Source organism: Triticum dicoccoides, chromosome 1B, assembly GCF_002162155.2.
Source record: "Triticum dicoccoides isolate Atlit2015 ecotype Zavitan chromosome 1B, WEW_v2.0, whole genome shotgun sequence".
Lineage (NCBI taxonomy): Eukaryota > Viridiplantae > Streptophyta > Magnoliopsida > Poales > Poaceae > Triticum > Triticum dicoccoides.
In genome coordinates this window covers 492130465-492147009 of record NC_041381.1, presented here as the reverse complement: position 1 = coordinate 492147009, position 16545 = coordinate 492130465, and the positions used below count along the sequence as shown (strand labels likewise).

At 42.9% G+C, this 16545-nt stretch overlaps 1 protein-coding gene across 1 annotated transcript; it reads right to left on the bottom strand.

Annotated features, from left to right (window-relative positions):
- Positions 1–226: 226 nt before the first annotated feature.
- On the bottom strand, positions 227–11413 carry LOC119307305. Its single transcript, XM_037583385.1, has 5 exons — positions 11230–11413; positions 2333–2465; positions 1851–2085; positions 1216–1298; positions 227–311 (listed from the first exon to the last, which is right to left on the bottom strand). Exons 1-5 carry the CDS (start codon positions 11411–11413, stop codon positions 227–229), a joined length of 720 nt encoding a protein of 239 aa, XP_037439282.1.
- Positions 11414–16545: the final 5132 nt, after the last annotated feature.

Here is a 16545-nt window from a genome sequence, read left to right as displayed (position 1 = left end):
TTGATTGAACCACAGAAACTGCGAGTAGTAGGATGCTACTGGATCTATAAAATCGGCACGACACTTCTCCAACATTATGATGCTCCATAGCCCGTAGGCATAAACACCTTTTACTTCTGTTTCATCTTTCATATCCCTCGCATGAATGATGAACCTGCATATATTATACTTTTGAGAGATGCTTGAAAATAAAGGAAACGGGAAATCTTCAATATTGTGGTCGACGTCATGACTCGTCGGTGAAGACGTGCCATGGCCAATCCAGTTCTGGTATGAATTCATAGTTCACACTTTCCCCTACAATCCTAAGTCTGAAACAGACAAAATAAGGAACTAACTGGAGCTTGTGCGTGATTCTATTTACCCAAAGTAGCAGAGCAAATAAAATGAATACAACATGAGAGAGAGAAAAATATATACCCAAGCTTGCACTTATTTAACGTATATTGAGGTGCCAGACATTACACAAAAAGTTGTCCAACAAAATACCATAGAAAGGTTGTCACTGTAATACTGAAAGCAATAGCCAAAGATCATTGTATAGTTCTTTCAGAGAAATAAAATGGCGGGCTCGCTTCACCACCCAATCTAAATGCATGCGTCTAAATCCGAATTGCTACATGATCAGGTAATTTTGCATGTAACCTTAGTTGTCCAGAACACAGGGGCTCATGCCTACATGATCACCATAACTGGAGTTTTCTCAGTTTTTTTTTGGTAATAAATGTTAGATGCTGAAAGGAGTAAGTCATCGTAGTGTTACGGCCTCTAGGGCATTTAAATTTGGTCTCAGTTAAGAAGATTAGTCCAAAATGACGCATCATCAGTATTCCCCATCAGATTTCAAGTAGTACTCTTGAATTAGTTTACACCAAAAAGTACTATAGCACAGTATGGATTGGATTCTCTTTTCATTTTGAAATTAAACCGTGATCAGCATATATGAAAAGTAAGTTCAAACAGCTGAACAAAAAGTCGATTTTTCTTTGCGAAATTGCTAAAGTAAGTTTCTAGCAGTGCACCTAGACTCTGAATCAAACTAAGAGCCAATAGTTAATTAGCACCACCACCATTTATTATGAAAAAAGTACCACCATATGGATATGCCTGCTCTTCTAATTCTATTTGAGCACATCATCTTACCATCCACACTCCAAACACACCAAAACAGACTCTGAATTAAATTAATATCGATGAGCATGAAGAACACCTCACCGTGGAGGAGGGCCGCCTGCATCGTGAGTTGCGCAGCGTGGTGGGCGGGTGATCTGCACCGCAGAGGAGTTGGACTCGGCGGCCTGCAAATGTAGCGGAGGAGGCTAGCATACACAGCCTGGGACACTTAGTAGAATGAAATGGATCTGCGTCTAGTTGGTTAGTCTTCTGCAACGAAAAGATGAACTGGATTGTTAGAAATCATGTGAAAATGCTTACGCACCAAATCCTAACGAAAATTGCAAGACTATTGAAAGTACACAAAACCCAGTATCACACGTCAGTTCAACATGAGAAGTAAATTAGCACAGTTGATTCGGCGGACATTAGAATAAATACATACACAAAATCCAGTTTCAGAATTGCAACATATGAACTTAACAGGAATTTCAGTCGCGGCACTTAGAATTAAGTTTTCGGCAGTTCGGCACAGGGCGTATCAAATAAAAACACACAAGATTTGAAATTTCCTTTGTCAGAACAGCAAGAAAGGAATAGGGATCCCAAAGGAATATACCAGCGAGGTCTGCGATGAAGGGGTGGCTGGGCCATCCAGTGGTGTTGCTCACGACATCAAGCAGCTACAGTCGTGCGCCACACGGGAGGCTGACTGAATGGCAGAAGCGTGCGCTCACCAGATGGTTGGCCAGGACAACCTTGGCGCCCTTCCCCATGAGGAACTTGATGGACGGCATGGAGGCGCGGATGCGGTTGTCACCAGTGATGTTCAGGCCGTCGTCCAGCAGAACGTTCAGATCGGCACTAAGGAACACCTTCTCCCCCCTGAGGCCCTTGTCACCCAGGGTGCCTGCGCACCTCTTGGTCGCCATTTCCTCCTCGGTCTCCCCTTCCCCTGCACAAAATCCGACTCTGTAAACATCATAATAGTCCGCAGAGGAACCAGATTCAAACCATTGGAGATTTACCATGCAAGAGATCGATCGGGTTAATGGCAATTGAACATCACATTTCTTCCATTCGAAAGTAGGTTCATGAATCCTTGTGATGATTTTGTGGGTGTTCTCTACCACATTGAATTCAAAATCTGCAAAAATAGAAAGGAACAAATTTTAAGCTGCGGGTGTGTAAGTGTAACTGAATAACCTCGTCTTATGACGGAGGGATCACTCCTCGGCAGGAGGCTTCTCCGCCTGCGCCATGGATTCCTGCCGCAAGTGGCGGAACACGGTGAGGACGGTAGGAAGGGAGCAACATCGCCATGGCCTCGACGCACTCCCTTGAGCTTGTGACTGTTGGGGAACGTTGCAGAAAACAAAAATTTTCCTACTCGTTTCACCAAGATCATCTAGGAGTTCATCTAGCAACGAGTGATCAGATGCATCTACATACCTTTGTAGATCGCGCACGGAAGCGTTCAAAAGAACGGTGATGATGTAGTCGTACTCGACGTGATCCAAATCACCGATGACCAGCGCCGAACGGACGGCACCTCCGCGTTCAACACACGTACGGAACAGCCACGTCTCCTCTTCTTGATCCAGCAAGGGAGGGAGGAGAGGTTGAGGGAGATGGCACCAGCAGCAGCACGACGGCGTGGTGTTGATGGAGCTGCAGTACTCCGGTAGAGCTTCGCTAAGCACTATGGAGGTGGAGGAGGTGTTGGGGAGGGAGAAGGAGGCAACCAAAGGCCAGGGCGTTCAGGTATGAAGTCCCTCCTCTCCCCCACTATATATAGGGGTGCCAAGGGGGGGTGGCCGGCCCTAGGAGATCCAATCTCCTAGGGGGTGCGGCGGCCAAGGGGGGTTTTCCCTCCCCCCAAGGCACCTAGGAGGTGCCTTACCCTCCTAGGACTCTTGCCCCCTTAAACCCTAGGCGCATGGGCCTATGTGGGGCTGGTGCCCTTGGCCCATTAGGCCAAGGCGCACCCCCTTACAGCCCATGTGGCCCCCGGGGCAGGTGGACCCACCCGGTGGACCCCCGGGACCCTTCCGGTGGTCCCGGTACAATACCGATAACCCCGAAACTTGTCCCGATGCCCGAAACAGGACTTCCCATATATAAATATTTACCTCCGGACCATTCCGGAACTCCTCGTGACGTCCGGGATCTCATCCGGGACTCCGAACAACATTCGGGTTACTGCATATACATATCCCTACAACCCTAGCGTAACCGAACCTTAAGTGTGTAGACCCTACGGGTTCGGGAGACAAGCAGACATGACCGAGACGACTCTCCGGTCAATAACCAACAGCGGGATCTGGATACCCATGTTGGCTCCCACATGCTCCACGATGATCTCATCGGATGAACCACGATGTCGAGGATTCAATCAACCCCGTACGCTATTCCCTTTGTCTATCGATATGTTACTTGCCCGAGATTCGATCGTCGGTATCCCAATACCTCGTTCAATCTCGTTACCGGCAAGTCACTTTACTCGTACCGTAATGCATGATCCCGTGACCAGACACTTGGTCACTCTGAGCTCATTATGATGATGCATTACCGAGTGGGCCCAATGATACCTCTCCGTCATACGGAGTGACAAATCCCGGTCTTGATCCATGTCACCCAACAGACACTTTCGGAGACACCCGTAGTCTACCTTTATAGTCACCCAGTTACATTGTGACGTTTGGCATACCCAAAGCACTCCTACAGTATCCGGGAGTTACACGATCTCATGGTCTAAGGAAAAGATACTTGACATTAGAAAACTCTAGCAAACGAACTATACGATCTTGTGCTATGTTTAGGATTGGGTCTTGTCCATCACATCATTCTCCTAATGATGTGATCTCGTTATCAATGACATCCAGTGTCCATAGTCAGGAAATCATGACTATCTGTTGATCAACGAGCTAGTCAACTAGAGGCTCACTAGGGACATGTTGATGTCTGTTATTCACACATGTATTACGATTTCCAGATAACACAATTATAGCATGAATAAAGACAATTATCATGAACAAGGAAATATAATAATAATGCTTTTATTATTGCCTCTAGGGCATATTTCCAACAGTCTCCCACTTGCACTAGAGTCAATAATCTAGTTATATTGTGATGAATCGAACACCCATGGAATTCTGGTGTTGATCATGTTTTGCTCTAGGGAGAGGTTTAGTCAACGGATCTGCTACATTCAGGTCCGTATGTACTTTACAAATCTCTATGTCTCCATCTTGAACATTTTCACGAATGGAGTTGAAGCGACGCTTGATGTGCCTTGTCTTCTTGTGAAACCTGGGCTCCTTGGCAAGTGCAATAGCTCCAGTGTTGTCACAGAAGAGCTTGATCGGCCCCGACGCATTGGGTATGACTCCTAGGTCGGTGATGAACTCCTTCACCCATATTGCTTCACGTGCTGCCTCCGAGGCTGCCATGTACTCCGCTTCACATGTAGATCCCGCCACGACGCTTTGCTTGCAACTGCACCAGCTTACTGCCCCACCATTCAAAATATACACGTATCCGGTTTGTGACTTAGAGTCATCCAGATCTGTGTCGAAGCTAGCGTCGACGTAACCCTTTACGACGAGCTCTTCGTCACCTCCATAAACGAGAAACATTTCCTTAGTCCTTTTCAGGTACTTCAGGATATTCTTGACCGCTGTCCAGTGTTCCTTGCCGGGATTACTTTGGTACCTTCCTACCAAACTGACGGCAAGGTTAACATCAGGTCTGGTACACAACATGGCATACATAATAGAACCTATGGCTGAGGCATAGGGGATGACGCTCATCTCTTCTATATCTTCTGCCGTGGTCGGACACTGAGCTGAGCTCAATTTCACACCTTGTAACACAGGCAAGAACCCTTTCTTGGATTGATCCATATTGAACTTCTTCAATATCTTATCAAGGTATGTGCTTTGTGAAAGACCTATGAGGCGTCTTGATCTATCTCTATAGATTTTGATGCCTAATATATAAGCAGCTTCTCCAAGGTCCTTCATTGAAAAACTTTTATTCAAGTAGGCCTTGATGCTATCCAAGAGTTCTATATCATTTCCCATCAAGAGTATGTCATCTACATATAATATGAGAAATGCTACAGAGCTCCCACTCACTTTCTTGTAAACGCAGGCTTCTCCATAAGTCTGTGTAAACCCAAACGCTTTGATCATCTCATCAAAGCGAATGTTCCAACTCCGAGATGCTTGCACCAGCCCATAAATCGAGCGTTGGAGCTTGCACACTTTGTCAGCATTCTTAGGATCGACAAAACCTTCCGGCTGCATCATATACAATTCTTCCTTAAGGAAACCATTAAGGAATGCCGTTTTGACGTCCATTTGCCATATTTCGTAATCATAGAATGCGGCAATTGCTAACATGATTCGGACGGACTTCAGCTTCGCTACCGGTGAGAAAGTCTCATCGTAGTCAACCCCTTGAACTTGTCGATAACCCTTATTGACAAGCCGAGCTTTATAGATGGTCACATTACCATCCGCGTCTGTCTTCTTCTTAAAGATCCATTTATTTTCTATGGCTCGCCGTTCAACGGGCAAGTCAGTCAAAGTCCATACTTCGTTTTCATACATGGATCCTATCTCGGATTTCATGGCTTCTAGCCATTTGTCGGAATCCGGTCCCGCCATCGCTTCTTCATAGTTCGAAGGTTCACCGTTGTCTAACAACATGATTTCCAAGACAGGGTTGCCGTACCACTCTGGTGCGGAACGTGTCCTTGTGGACCTTCGAATTTCAGTAGGAGCTTGATCAGAAGTATCTTGATCATTATCATTAACTTCCTCTCTAGTCGGTGCTGGCACCTCAGGAACATTTTCTTGAGTTGCGCCTTTTTCCGGTTCAAGAGGCAATACTTCATCAAGCTCTACTTTCCTCCCACTTACTTCTTTCGAGAGAAACTCTTTCTCCAGAAAGGACCCATTCTTGGCAACAAAGATCTTGCCTTCGGATCTGAGGTAGAAGGTGTACCCAATAGTTTCTTTTGGGTACCCTATGAAGACGCATTTTTCCGATTTGGGTTTGAGCTTTTCAGGTTGAAGTTTCTTGACATAAGCATCGCATCCCCAAACTTTTAGAAACGACAGCTTAGGTTTCTTCCCAAACCATAATTCATACGGTGTCGTCTCAACGGATTACGACGGAGCCCTATTTAAAGTGAATGCGGCAGTCTCTAAAGCATAGCCCCAAAAAGAAAGCGGTAAATCGGTAAGAGACATCATAGATCGCACCATATCTAACAGAGTGCGATTACGACGTTCGGACACACCATTACGCTGAGGTGTTCCAGGCGGCGTGAGTTGTGAAACTATTCCACATTTTCTTAAGTGTGTGCCAAACTCGTGACTCAAGTATTCTCCTCCACGATCTGATCGCAGAAACTTGATTTTCCTGTCACGTTGATTTTCAACCTCACTCTGAAATTCCTTGAACTTTTCAAAGGTTTCAGACTTGTGTTTCATTAAGTAGATATACCCATACCTACTTAAATCATCAGTGAGGGTGAGAACATAACGGTAGCCACCGCGAGCCTCAACACTCATTGGACCGCACACATCGGTATGTATGATTTCCAATAAGTCGGTTGCTCGCTCCATTGTTCCTGAGAACGGAGTCTTGGTCATTTTACCCATAAGGCATGGTTCGCACGTGTCAAATGATTCATAATCAAGAGACTCTAAAAGTCCATCAGCATGGAGCTTCTTCATGCGTTTGACACCTATGTGACCAAGGCGGCAATGCCACAAGTATGTGGGACTATCATTATCAACTTTACTTCTTTTGGTACTCACATTATGAACATGTGTAGCATCACGTTCGAGATTCATAAAGAATAAACCATTCACCATAGGAGCATGACCATAAAACATATCTCTCATAAAAATGGAACAACCATTATTCTCAGATTTAAAAGAGTAGCCATCTCGAATTAAACGAGATCCCGATACAATGTTCATGCTCAAAGCTGGCACTAAATAACAATTATTAAGGTTTAAAACTAATCCCGAAGGGAGATGCAGAGGTAGCGTGCCGACGGCGATCACATTGACCTTGGAACCATTCCCGACGCGCATCGTTACCTCGTCCTTTGCCAGTTTCCGCTTATTCCGCAGCCCCTGCTTTGAGTTACAAATGTGAGCAACTGCACCGATATCAAATACCCAGGATCCACTACGGGCACTAGTAAGGTACACATCAATTACATGTATATCACATATACCTTTGGTTTTGCCGGCCTTCTTATCCGCTAAGTACTTAGGGCAGTTCCGCTTCCAGTGACCGCTTCCCTTGCAATAAAAGCACTCAGTCTCGGGCTTGGGTCCATTCTTTGGCTTCTTCCCGGCAGCTTGCTTGCCGGGCGCGGCAACCTCCTTGTCGTCCTTCTTGAAGCTCTTTTTACCCTTGCCTTTCTTGAACTTAGTGGTTTTATTGATCATCAACACTTGATGTTCCTTCCTGACTTCTACCTCCGCTGATTTCAGCATAGCAAATACTTCAGGAATGGTCTTTTCCATCCCCTGCATATTGAAGTTCATCACAAAGCTCTTGTAGCTTGGTGGAAGCGACTGGAGGATTCTGTCAATGACCGCATCATCCGGGAGATTAACTCCTAGCTGAGTCAAGCGGTTATGCAACCCAGACATAGTGAGTATGTGCTCACTGACAGAACTGTTTTCCTCCATCTTACAGCTGAAGAATTTGTCGGAGACTTCATATCTCTCGACCCGGGCATGAGCTTGGAAAACCATTTTCAGCTCTTCGAACATCTCATATGCTCCATGTCTCTCAAAACGCTTTTGGAGCCCCGGCTCTAGGCTGTAAAGCATGCCGCACTGAACGAGGGAGTAGTCATCGAATCGTGTCTGCCAAGCGTTCATAACATCTTGTTCTGCAGGGAGAACGGGTGCGTCACCAAGCGGTGCTTGTAGGACATAATCTTTCTTGGCAGCTATGAGGATGATCCTCAGGTTCCGGACCCAGTCCGTATAGTTGCTGCCATCGTCTTTCAGCTTAGTTTTCTCTAGGAACGCGTTGAAGTTGAGGACTACGTTGGCCATTTGATCTACAAGACATATTGCAAAGATTTTAGACTAAGTTCATGACAATTAAGTTCAACTAATCAAATTATTAGTGAACTCCCACTTAGATTAGACATCCCTCTAGTCATCTAAGTATTACATGATCCGAGTTAAACTAGACCGTGTCCGATCATCACGTGAGACGGACTAGTCAACATCGGTGAACATCTTCATGTTGATCGTATCTTCTATACGACTCATGCTCGACCTTTCGGTCTTCTGTGTTCCGAGGCCATGTCTGTACATGCTAGGCTCGTCAAGTCAACCTAAGTGTTTGCATGTGTAAATCTGTCTTACACCCGTTGTATGTGAACGTCTGAATAAAACACCCGTTCATCACGTGGTGTTTTGAAACAGCAAACTGTCGCAACGGTGCACAGTTAGGGGGAACACTTCTTGAATTTATTGTGAGGGATCATCTTATTTACTACCGTCGTTCTAAGTAAACAAGATGCAAAACATGATAAACATCACATGCAATCAAATAATAAACGTGACATGATATGGCCAATATCACATAGCTCCTTTGATCTCCATCTTGGGGCTCCATGATCATCTTGTCACCGGCTTGACACCATGATCTCCATCATCGTGTCTCCATGAAGTTGCTCACCAACTATTACTTCTACTACTATGGCTAACGCGTTTAGCAATAAAGTAAAGTAATTTACATGGCGTTTCTTGATGACACGCAGGTCATATAAAAGAATAAAGACAACTCCTATGGCTCCTGCCGGTTGTCATACTCATCGACATGCAAGTCGTGATTCCTATTACAATAGCATGAACATCTCATACATCACATATAGATCATTCATCATTCATCACAACTTTGGCCATATCATATCACAAACCACTTGCTGCAAAAACAAGTTAGACGTCCTCTAATTGTTGTTGCAAGTTTTACGTGGCTGAATTAGGGTTCTAGCAAGAACGTTTTCTTACCTATGTTAAAGCCACAACGTGATTTGTCAACTTCTATTTACCCTTCATAAGGACCCTGTTCATCGATTCCGCTCCAACTAAAGTAGGAGAGACAGACACCCGCCAGCCACCTTATGCAACTAGTGCATGTTAGTCGGTGGAACCGGTCTCACGTAAGCGTACGTGTAAGGTTGGTCCGGGCCGCTTCATCCCACAATACCGCTGAAGCAAGAAAGGACTAGTAACGGCAAGAAAGTTGACAAATCTACGCCCACAACATATTGTGTTCTACTCGCGCAAGAAGAACTACGCATAGACCTAGCTCATGATGCCACTGTTGGGGAACGTTGCAGAAAACAAAAATTTTCCTACTCGTTTCACCAAGATCATCTAGGAGTTCATCTAGCAACGAGTGATCAGATGCATCTACATACCTTTGTAGATCGCGCACGGAAGCGTTCAAAAGAACGGTGATGATGTAGTCGTACTCGACGTGATCCAAATCACTGATGACCAGCGCCGAACGGACGGCACCTCCGCGTTCAACACACGTACGGAACAGCCACGTCTCCTCTTCTTGATCCAGCAAGGGAGGGAGGAGAGGTTGAGGGAGATGGCACCAGCAGCAGCACGACGGCGTGGTGTTGATGGAGCTGCAGTACTCCGGTAGAGCTTCGCTAAGCACTATGGAGGTGGAGGAGGTGTTGGGGAGGGAGAAGGAGGCAACCAAAGGCCAGGGCGTTCAGGTATGAAGTCCCTCCTCTCCCCCACTATATATAGGGGTGCCAAGGGGGGGTGGCCGGCCCTAGGAGATCCAATCTCCTAGGGGGTGCGGCGGCCAAGGGGGTTTTTCCCTCCCCCCAAGGCACCTAGGAGGTGCCTTACCCTCCTAGGACTCTTGCCCCCTTAAACCCTAGGCGCATGGGCCTATGTGGGGCTGGTGCCCTTGGCCCATTAGGCCAAGGCGCACCCCCTTACAGCCCATGTGGCCCCCGGGGCAGGTGGACCCACCCGATGGACCCCCGGGACCCTTCCGGTGGTCCCGGTACAATACCGATAACCCCGAAACTTGTCCCGATGCCCGAAACAGGACTTCCCATATATAAATCTTTACCTCCGGACCATTCCGGAACTCCTCGTGACGTCCGGGATCTCATCCGGGACTCCGAACAACATTCGGGTTACTGCATATACATATCCCTACAACCCTAGCGTAACCGAACCTTAAGTGTGTAGACCCTACGGGTTCGGGAGACAAGCAGACATGACCGAGATGACTCTCCGGTCAATAACCAACAGCGGGATCTGGATACCCATGTTGGCTCCCACATGCTCCACGATGATCTCATCGGATGAACCACGATGTCGAGGATTCAATCAACCCCGTACGCTATTCCCTTTGTCTATCGATATGTTACTTGCCCGAGATTCGATCGTCGGTATCCCAATACCTCGTTCAATCTCGTTACCGGCAAGTCACTTTACTCGTACCGTAATGCATGATCCCGTGACCAGACACTTGGTCACTCTGAGCTCATTATGATGATGCATTACCGAGTGGGCCCAATGATACCTCTCCGTCATACGGAGTGACAAATCCCAGTCTTGATCCATGTCACCCAACAGACACTTTCGGAGACACCCGTAGTCTACCTTTATAGTCACCCAGTTACGTTGTGACACTTGGCATACCCAAAGCACTCCTACAGTATCCGGGAGTTACACGATCTCATGGTCTAAGGAAAAGATACTTGACATTAGAAAACTCTAGCAAACGAACTATACGATCTTGTGCTATGTTTAGGATTGGGTCTTGTCCATCACATCATTCTCCTAATGATGTGATCTCGTTATCAATGACATCCAGTGTCCATAGTCAGGAAATCATGACTATCTGTTGATCAACGAGCTAGTCAACTAGAGGCTCACTAGGGACATGTTGATGTCTGTTATTCACACATGTATTACGATTTCCAGATAACACAATTATAGCATGAATAAAGACAATTATCATGAACAAGGAAATATAATAATAATGCTTTTATTATTGCCTCTAGGGTATATTTCCAACATCCCATCATGGTGGAGATCGTGGAGCCGGCAACGTCGCAGGGGAAGCGGAGATGCGTTGAGAGGAGGATCTGGGAGGCTGCGGCTTGCAAGGCTTCTGGTAGGGACCGCGAGGCGGGGAGAGGATTGTGGAGGAGGAGTGACGCACCTGGTGCCGCGCGGAGGAACGCCAATAACTGCTCCATCGCCGGTCGATTGGATCTACAGCGGCACGACTGATGTCCATCGCCTGGAACTTCTTCCCGAGCTGTGTTGCCTCTGCGTGGTAGCGCTCGAAGAGGGGAGGCCCTGCGGCAGTGCGGCTTGGTGCATGTCGGGGGCGGCTGACTCTGGCCTCCTCCTCCTCCTCCTCGGCCGCCGCGGCCGCCGTAGTTGCTACGCTCACTGCAGGCCGCCATGGTTGTTGCCGCCGCCGTAATTGTTGTCGCCCTGGTGATATCGCCCGTCCTCGGCCACGACCACGGTCTTCGTAGCCCCATTGGCACGCACGCTCTCTTCCGCCGCCGCTATCACCGCCTCCATGGTGGGCAAGGTTGCCGCGGATCCGTTCTTTCCGATGTGGGGCCAAATAAAAATGGGTCGAGGAGCCACGATTCCGGTTGAATCAATCCGAAAATCCGGAGCTGCGGGCACGGATCGGGGATGGAAATTGACAGACCATGGAGCGTCTGCTCGGCAGAACATCCAATCCGGGACGTTGATTTGCGTGGCAGATCATTAGCGTAATATCAACGGTAGGATCTACTTAAGTTGATTTCATCGGAGGGCTTTGGTTATCATGTGTACAGTTTGTTGTGTGGAGTTAGGAGAATTTACGTTTGCTCTTTTAATAGTAGTGTAGACTAAAGTCTCTATGGCATACCCTAATTCGCGGAATTTCCTATTGGCCGCTCACTGCGGCAAAATGCGGGCGCTTCGCACAGGGGGAACAACCGAGCGACGCTGCCTGGGCCGGCCCACTCACATACTTACCAACTGCCCAATCCGGTTTTGTGAACCTTCTAGAAGGTTCCTTGAACCGGGTTTTCGTTGCTTTCATTAGTTTTTCTGTTTTTTCCTTTTTCTTCTTTTCTGTTTCTTTTTTTCTTCTTTCTTTGTTTTTTTGTTTCTTTATTTCATTTTTTAATTCCTTTTCTTCTCTTTCTATTTCTTTTTTGTTCTTCAGATTTTCAAATTCCTTCTGTTTCCTTTTTCTTTTCTTTTTTTAGTTTTTTCTGTTTGTTTTCTTTCTTTGGTTTCTTATTTTATTTCCTTTTTCTTTTCTCTTTTTTCAAAATATTCAAATTTTGTTTGCCTTTCCATAAAATGTTCAGTTTTTTAAAAATTGTTCTCAAAATTCAAAAATTGTTCTCGTTGCACAAAAAAGTGCAAAACTTTCGAACTTAATATAATGTATCGAACTTCAACTTTTTTGTTCAGCTTTTCAAAAAATGTTTGCGCTCCCAAATATATTCGGGATTTTTCAAATTTGTTCTCTGTTTCAAAATTTGTTCTCACTATTCAAAAAATGTTCGTGCTTTAAGAACTTGTTCGCGCTTCCAAATTTGTTCTACGTTTCAAAAGTTATTCTCAAAATTAAAAAAAAAATGTTCATGATTTAAAAAAACATCCGCGCTTCCAAATTTGTTCTCTGTTTCAAATTTTGTTCTCAAGATTAAAAAAATGTTCATGCTTTAAAAATGTTCATGTTCAAATTTTGTTCTCAAATTTCCGTGCTTACAAATTTGTTCTCCGTTTCAAAATTTGTTCTCAAGATTAAAAAACTGTTCGTGCTTTAAAACAATTGTTCATGTTCAAATTTTGTTCTCGATTTATAAATTTTGTTCTCTAAATTCAAGAAATGTTCGGCATTTTAAAAAGTGTTCAGTTTATCAAAAATTTGTTCAAGCCTTTTAGTTTTTCTTCTAAAATTTGGAAAGTGTTCTCTTTTTAAGAAACACCTTTTTAAAATAATTTTCGTGTTAGGAATTTGAGAAAATGTTCGTGTCTCCATTACATTTAGCTCCGCACGCTATAGCAAACCAAGAAATCTTGTCTATCGCGATGGCTATGCTCGTGCATACAAAGATGGAGATCCTTGGTTTGATCCTTCTCTCGAGCAGAGTTTTTTGGGATTTTTACAATGCGTTGCACGAATGGGCCGGCCCAGTTGGAGACGCGCCTGTGCGTCCGCTCGACAATTTGCCGCAGCGAGTGGCGCATAGGAGCTCTCCTAATTCACTGTGGCCTGCGCTCTACCAACCTAGGAGCCTGCCTGGCCATCATGTGGTAAGTCCATATCTCACCTCGCGACGGGAGCGTCTATAGCTCGCCTGTTGCGAGTCGGAAGCCATGCTCGCCTACAATCAAGTCGCTTCTGGCAGTTCGCAACAAGATTGGGCGGTAGTTGGTAAGCCTTTTGTAAACTTTGTTCTCTTTTTTTTTTACCATTTTTGAGCATAAAACACAAAAGGTCACCGCTCTACTGTATCTCGGGCATATAATACAAAGAAAACTGTTCACAAACCTTTAAAAGTATCCATGTATTTTTATTAAATGATATATTAAAAAGTGTAAATATATTTTTGAAAAATTGTTCCAGATGTGTTTAGAAATGTTTGCGGCGTACTTTTACAATATTCATTGTGTCTTGTATCTTAAGAAAATTTCTTCGTTGAGTATTTAGAAAATTATTTGACATGTATTTTAGAAAACGCAAAGTATGTTTAAAAATGTACCATATTTTTAGAAAAAATATTTGAAAAGTGTTTTCTAGTATGTGTTTACAAAATTTTCACCTATTTTTATGGAATGGTGACTGTTTATTATATAGAAAATTCAACATGTATTCAAAATATATTGCAGCATTTATTTGAAAAAAAAACTTATACTTGAAAAAAATCAGTGTGTATTTGACATTTTTTTCAATGTGTGTTTAACAAATTAAATATAAAAAATTAGGAAAGGAGAACAAAATAAAAAGGGAAGAAAGAGTTTTATTCAAAAAAGGGAACGAAGAAAAGAAAACAAGATCGAAACCAAAAAACCGATAGTCACGGAAAAAATCCATATAAAACCATCCAGGAAAAAACAAAAAGAATGATTGCCCGTTTGGCTGGCTCTGGCCGATCACTATTATGCCGGTCGCACTATCATTTTTGTTTGCAGGGTAGAAAAAAAATTCTAGTACGACAGGCATAATAGTGATTGGCCGGTCGCACACTAGCAGCTTTGAGGTATGCTCGATGTAGGGCCTCATAATACGCCAGAGCTATATCTCACTTATTGCGAGATGTAGCTTGGCTCGCCTTTGATGCCCGCACATATGGGCCCATCTAGCTCGTTTTGCTCGCTCGCCCGCTTCTTCCTTCGCCCGCACAGTTTTTGTCGATTTCGTTGCGTTCAGTTGCTCGGTTTTCCTGGATTTTTTCTTTTTTTTAGGTTTCTATTTTTCTTTTATGTTTTCATTGTTTCCTTTTTTTCTTTTTTATCGCAATCTTTATCGAATTCTTGTTCTTTTCAAAACGTTCCACTGTTTTGCATTTGTTTTTTCAAAAAACAAATCTTACTTTTTTCATTTCTTCGTTAATTTTTGGGGTTTCATCTCTTTTCTTTGATTTCCACTGTCATGTTTTGCATCGGTTTATTCGGCTGAATTTATCCGTTTTCTTCTTTATTTCCTTTTTCATTATTATTTTATCATTTTCTTTGGATTCCTTTGTTTCCTTTTTAGGTTTATATTTATTATTATTATTATTATTTTAAAGACATGTCTACTTTTTGGTGCACAATGTACACGTCTTCAATACCACAGGAACATTTTCATACCCACTTAATATTTTTTCAATACATTATTAACATTTTTCACAAATGCAAGTTTTGATATCTACTTTTTTCATACAGGGTGCATATTTGCTGTATAAAATACGACCATTTTTATACACATTCAACATTTTAAAATACATAATTAATCTTTTCTAAAATAGATCTTTTCAGGTCTACATTTTGCGAATACACATCGTACATTTTTAGTATCCATAAGAAAAACAATTCTTATATACTACTATTTTATTTCTTTTTCACGATATTTCTTGTTACTTTCAGTTCTTTTTAACACATATCTAGTTTTATACTCCCTTGATTCAGAAATATTTGGTTCAAATTTGAAGTAAAACGACGACAAGTATTCTGGAGTAGAGGGAGTATATTTTGTGTGTAAACCTGCATCTTTGTTCCTACGTGATGAACATTTTTAATAGACTAATGTATAACATTTCAAATACATATATTGATTTTTTTTCTAATGCATGTTTCAATATATTTAATTAAATATTGCACATTTGGTAATGCTTGAAAACATTTTTGGTAGTATGTGAACATTTATTACATTATATTTTTAATTTTTGAAAATGTCACTAACAGTTTTCTTTTGAAAAAGGATTCTTTTAAAAAAATGTAAATGTTACGAAATATTTTCTTGATGAAAGCAAACATTTTTTACACAGTAGAAATTGTTTTGTCAAGATTGATGTGCATTTGTTAAAATTCGTAAATATTTTTAAGTTGGCAGGAACATTTTTTAGTGCTATCAACTTTTTTAGAAGTTGTTCTAACATTTTTTTTGCACTGCGATAACATTTCTGGGAAAGTGGATTGAATGCTTCTAAAACTTAAACATTTTTTTCTATTTTATATAAATATAAATATATATAATAACTTAAAAAAATAGCGGCAGGGACTCACTGGTCCTCCCGTGGGTCGGCGCAATTAGGCCATAATATGTGGGTTTTAGCATTTATGCTCGTGGGGCGCAATGAAGGGGAACTCCTAAGTGGCTTTCGCTTCCTATACACAGTACTTTCCTATTAGCATTTATGCTCCCGCTCGTTCGCTCAATCAACTCGCTCGCGTTTTTTTCCGGCAGTACTGTGTTGTGGGTTCAGGAAAAAAACCGGCTTTCATTTTTTTCAATTTAGAAAAGTAAACAAATTTGTAAAATTTCAATGATTTTGAAAAACAAATCATCAATTTCCAAACAAAAGTTCAAGAATTTGAAAAAAATTCACCAAAATTTAAAAATGTCATCGAATCTGAAAAAAGTTCATTGAATTTGAAAAAAAGTTCATCGAATTTTAGTATTTGAAAAAAAGTTCATCACATTTGTAAAAAGTTCATTGTATTTGAAAAAAATTACACCGAATTTGAAAAAGGTCATTGAATTGGAAAAAAGTTCATCGCGTTTGAAAAAAGTTCATCAAATTTAAAAGGAGTTCATTGAACTTGAAAAAATGCTCATCAGATTTTAAAAAGTTCATCGAAGTTGAAAGAAAGTTCATAA

Coding starts and splice junctions, on each gene's coding strand:
- LOC119307305 (XM_037583385.1), bottom strand. CDS start 11,413: ATGGAGCAGTTATTGGCGTTCCTCCGCGCGGCACCAGGTGCGTCACTC. Junction 2,466..11,229: donor GATCTCCACCATGATGGGAT/GTTGGAAATATA, acceptor GTTCCCCAACAG/TCACAAGCTCAAGGGAGTGC. Junction 1,299..1,850: donor TTGTCCTGGCCAACCATCTG/GTGAGCGCACGC, acceptor CTACATTTGCAG/GCCGCCGAGTCCAACTCCTC.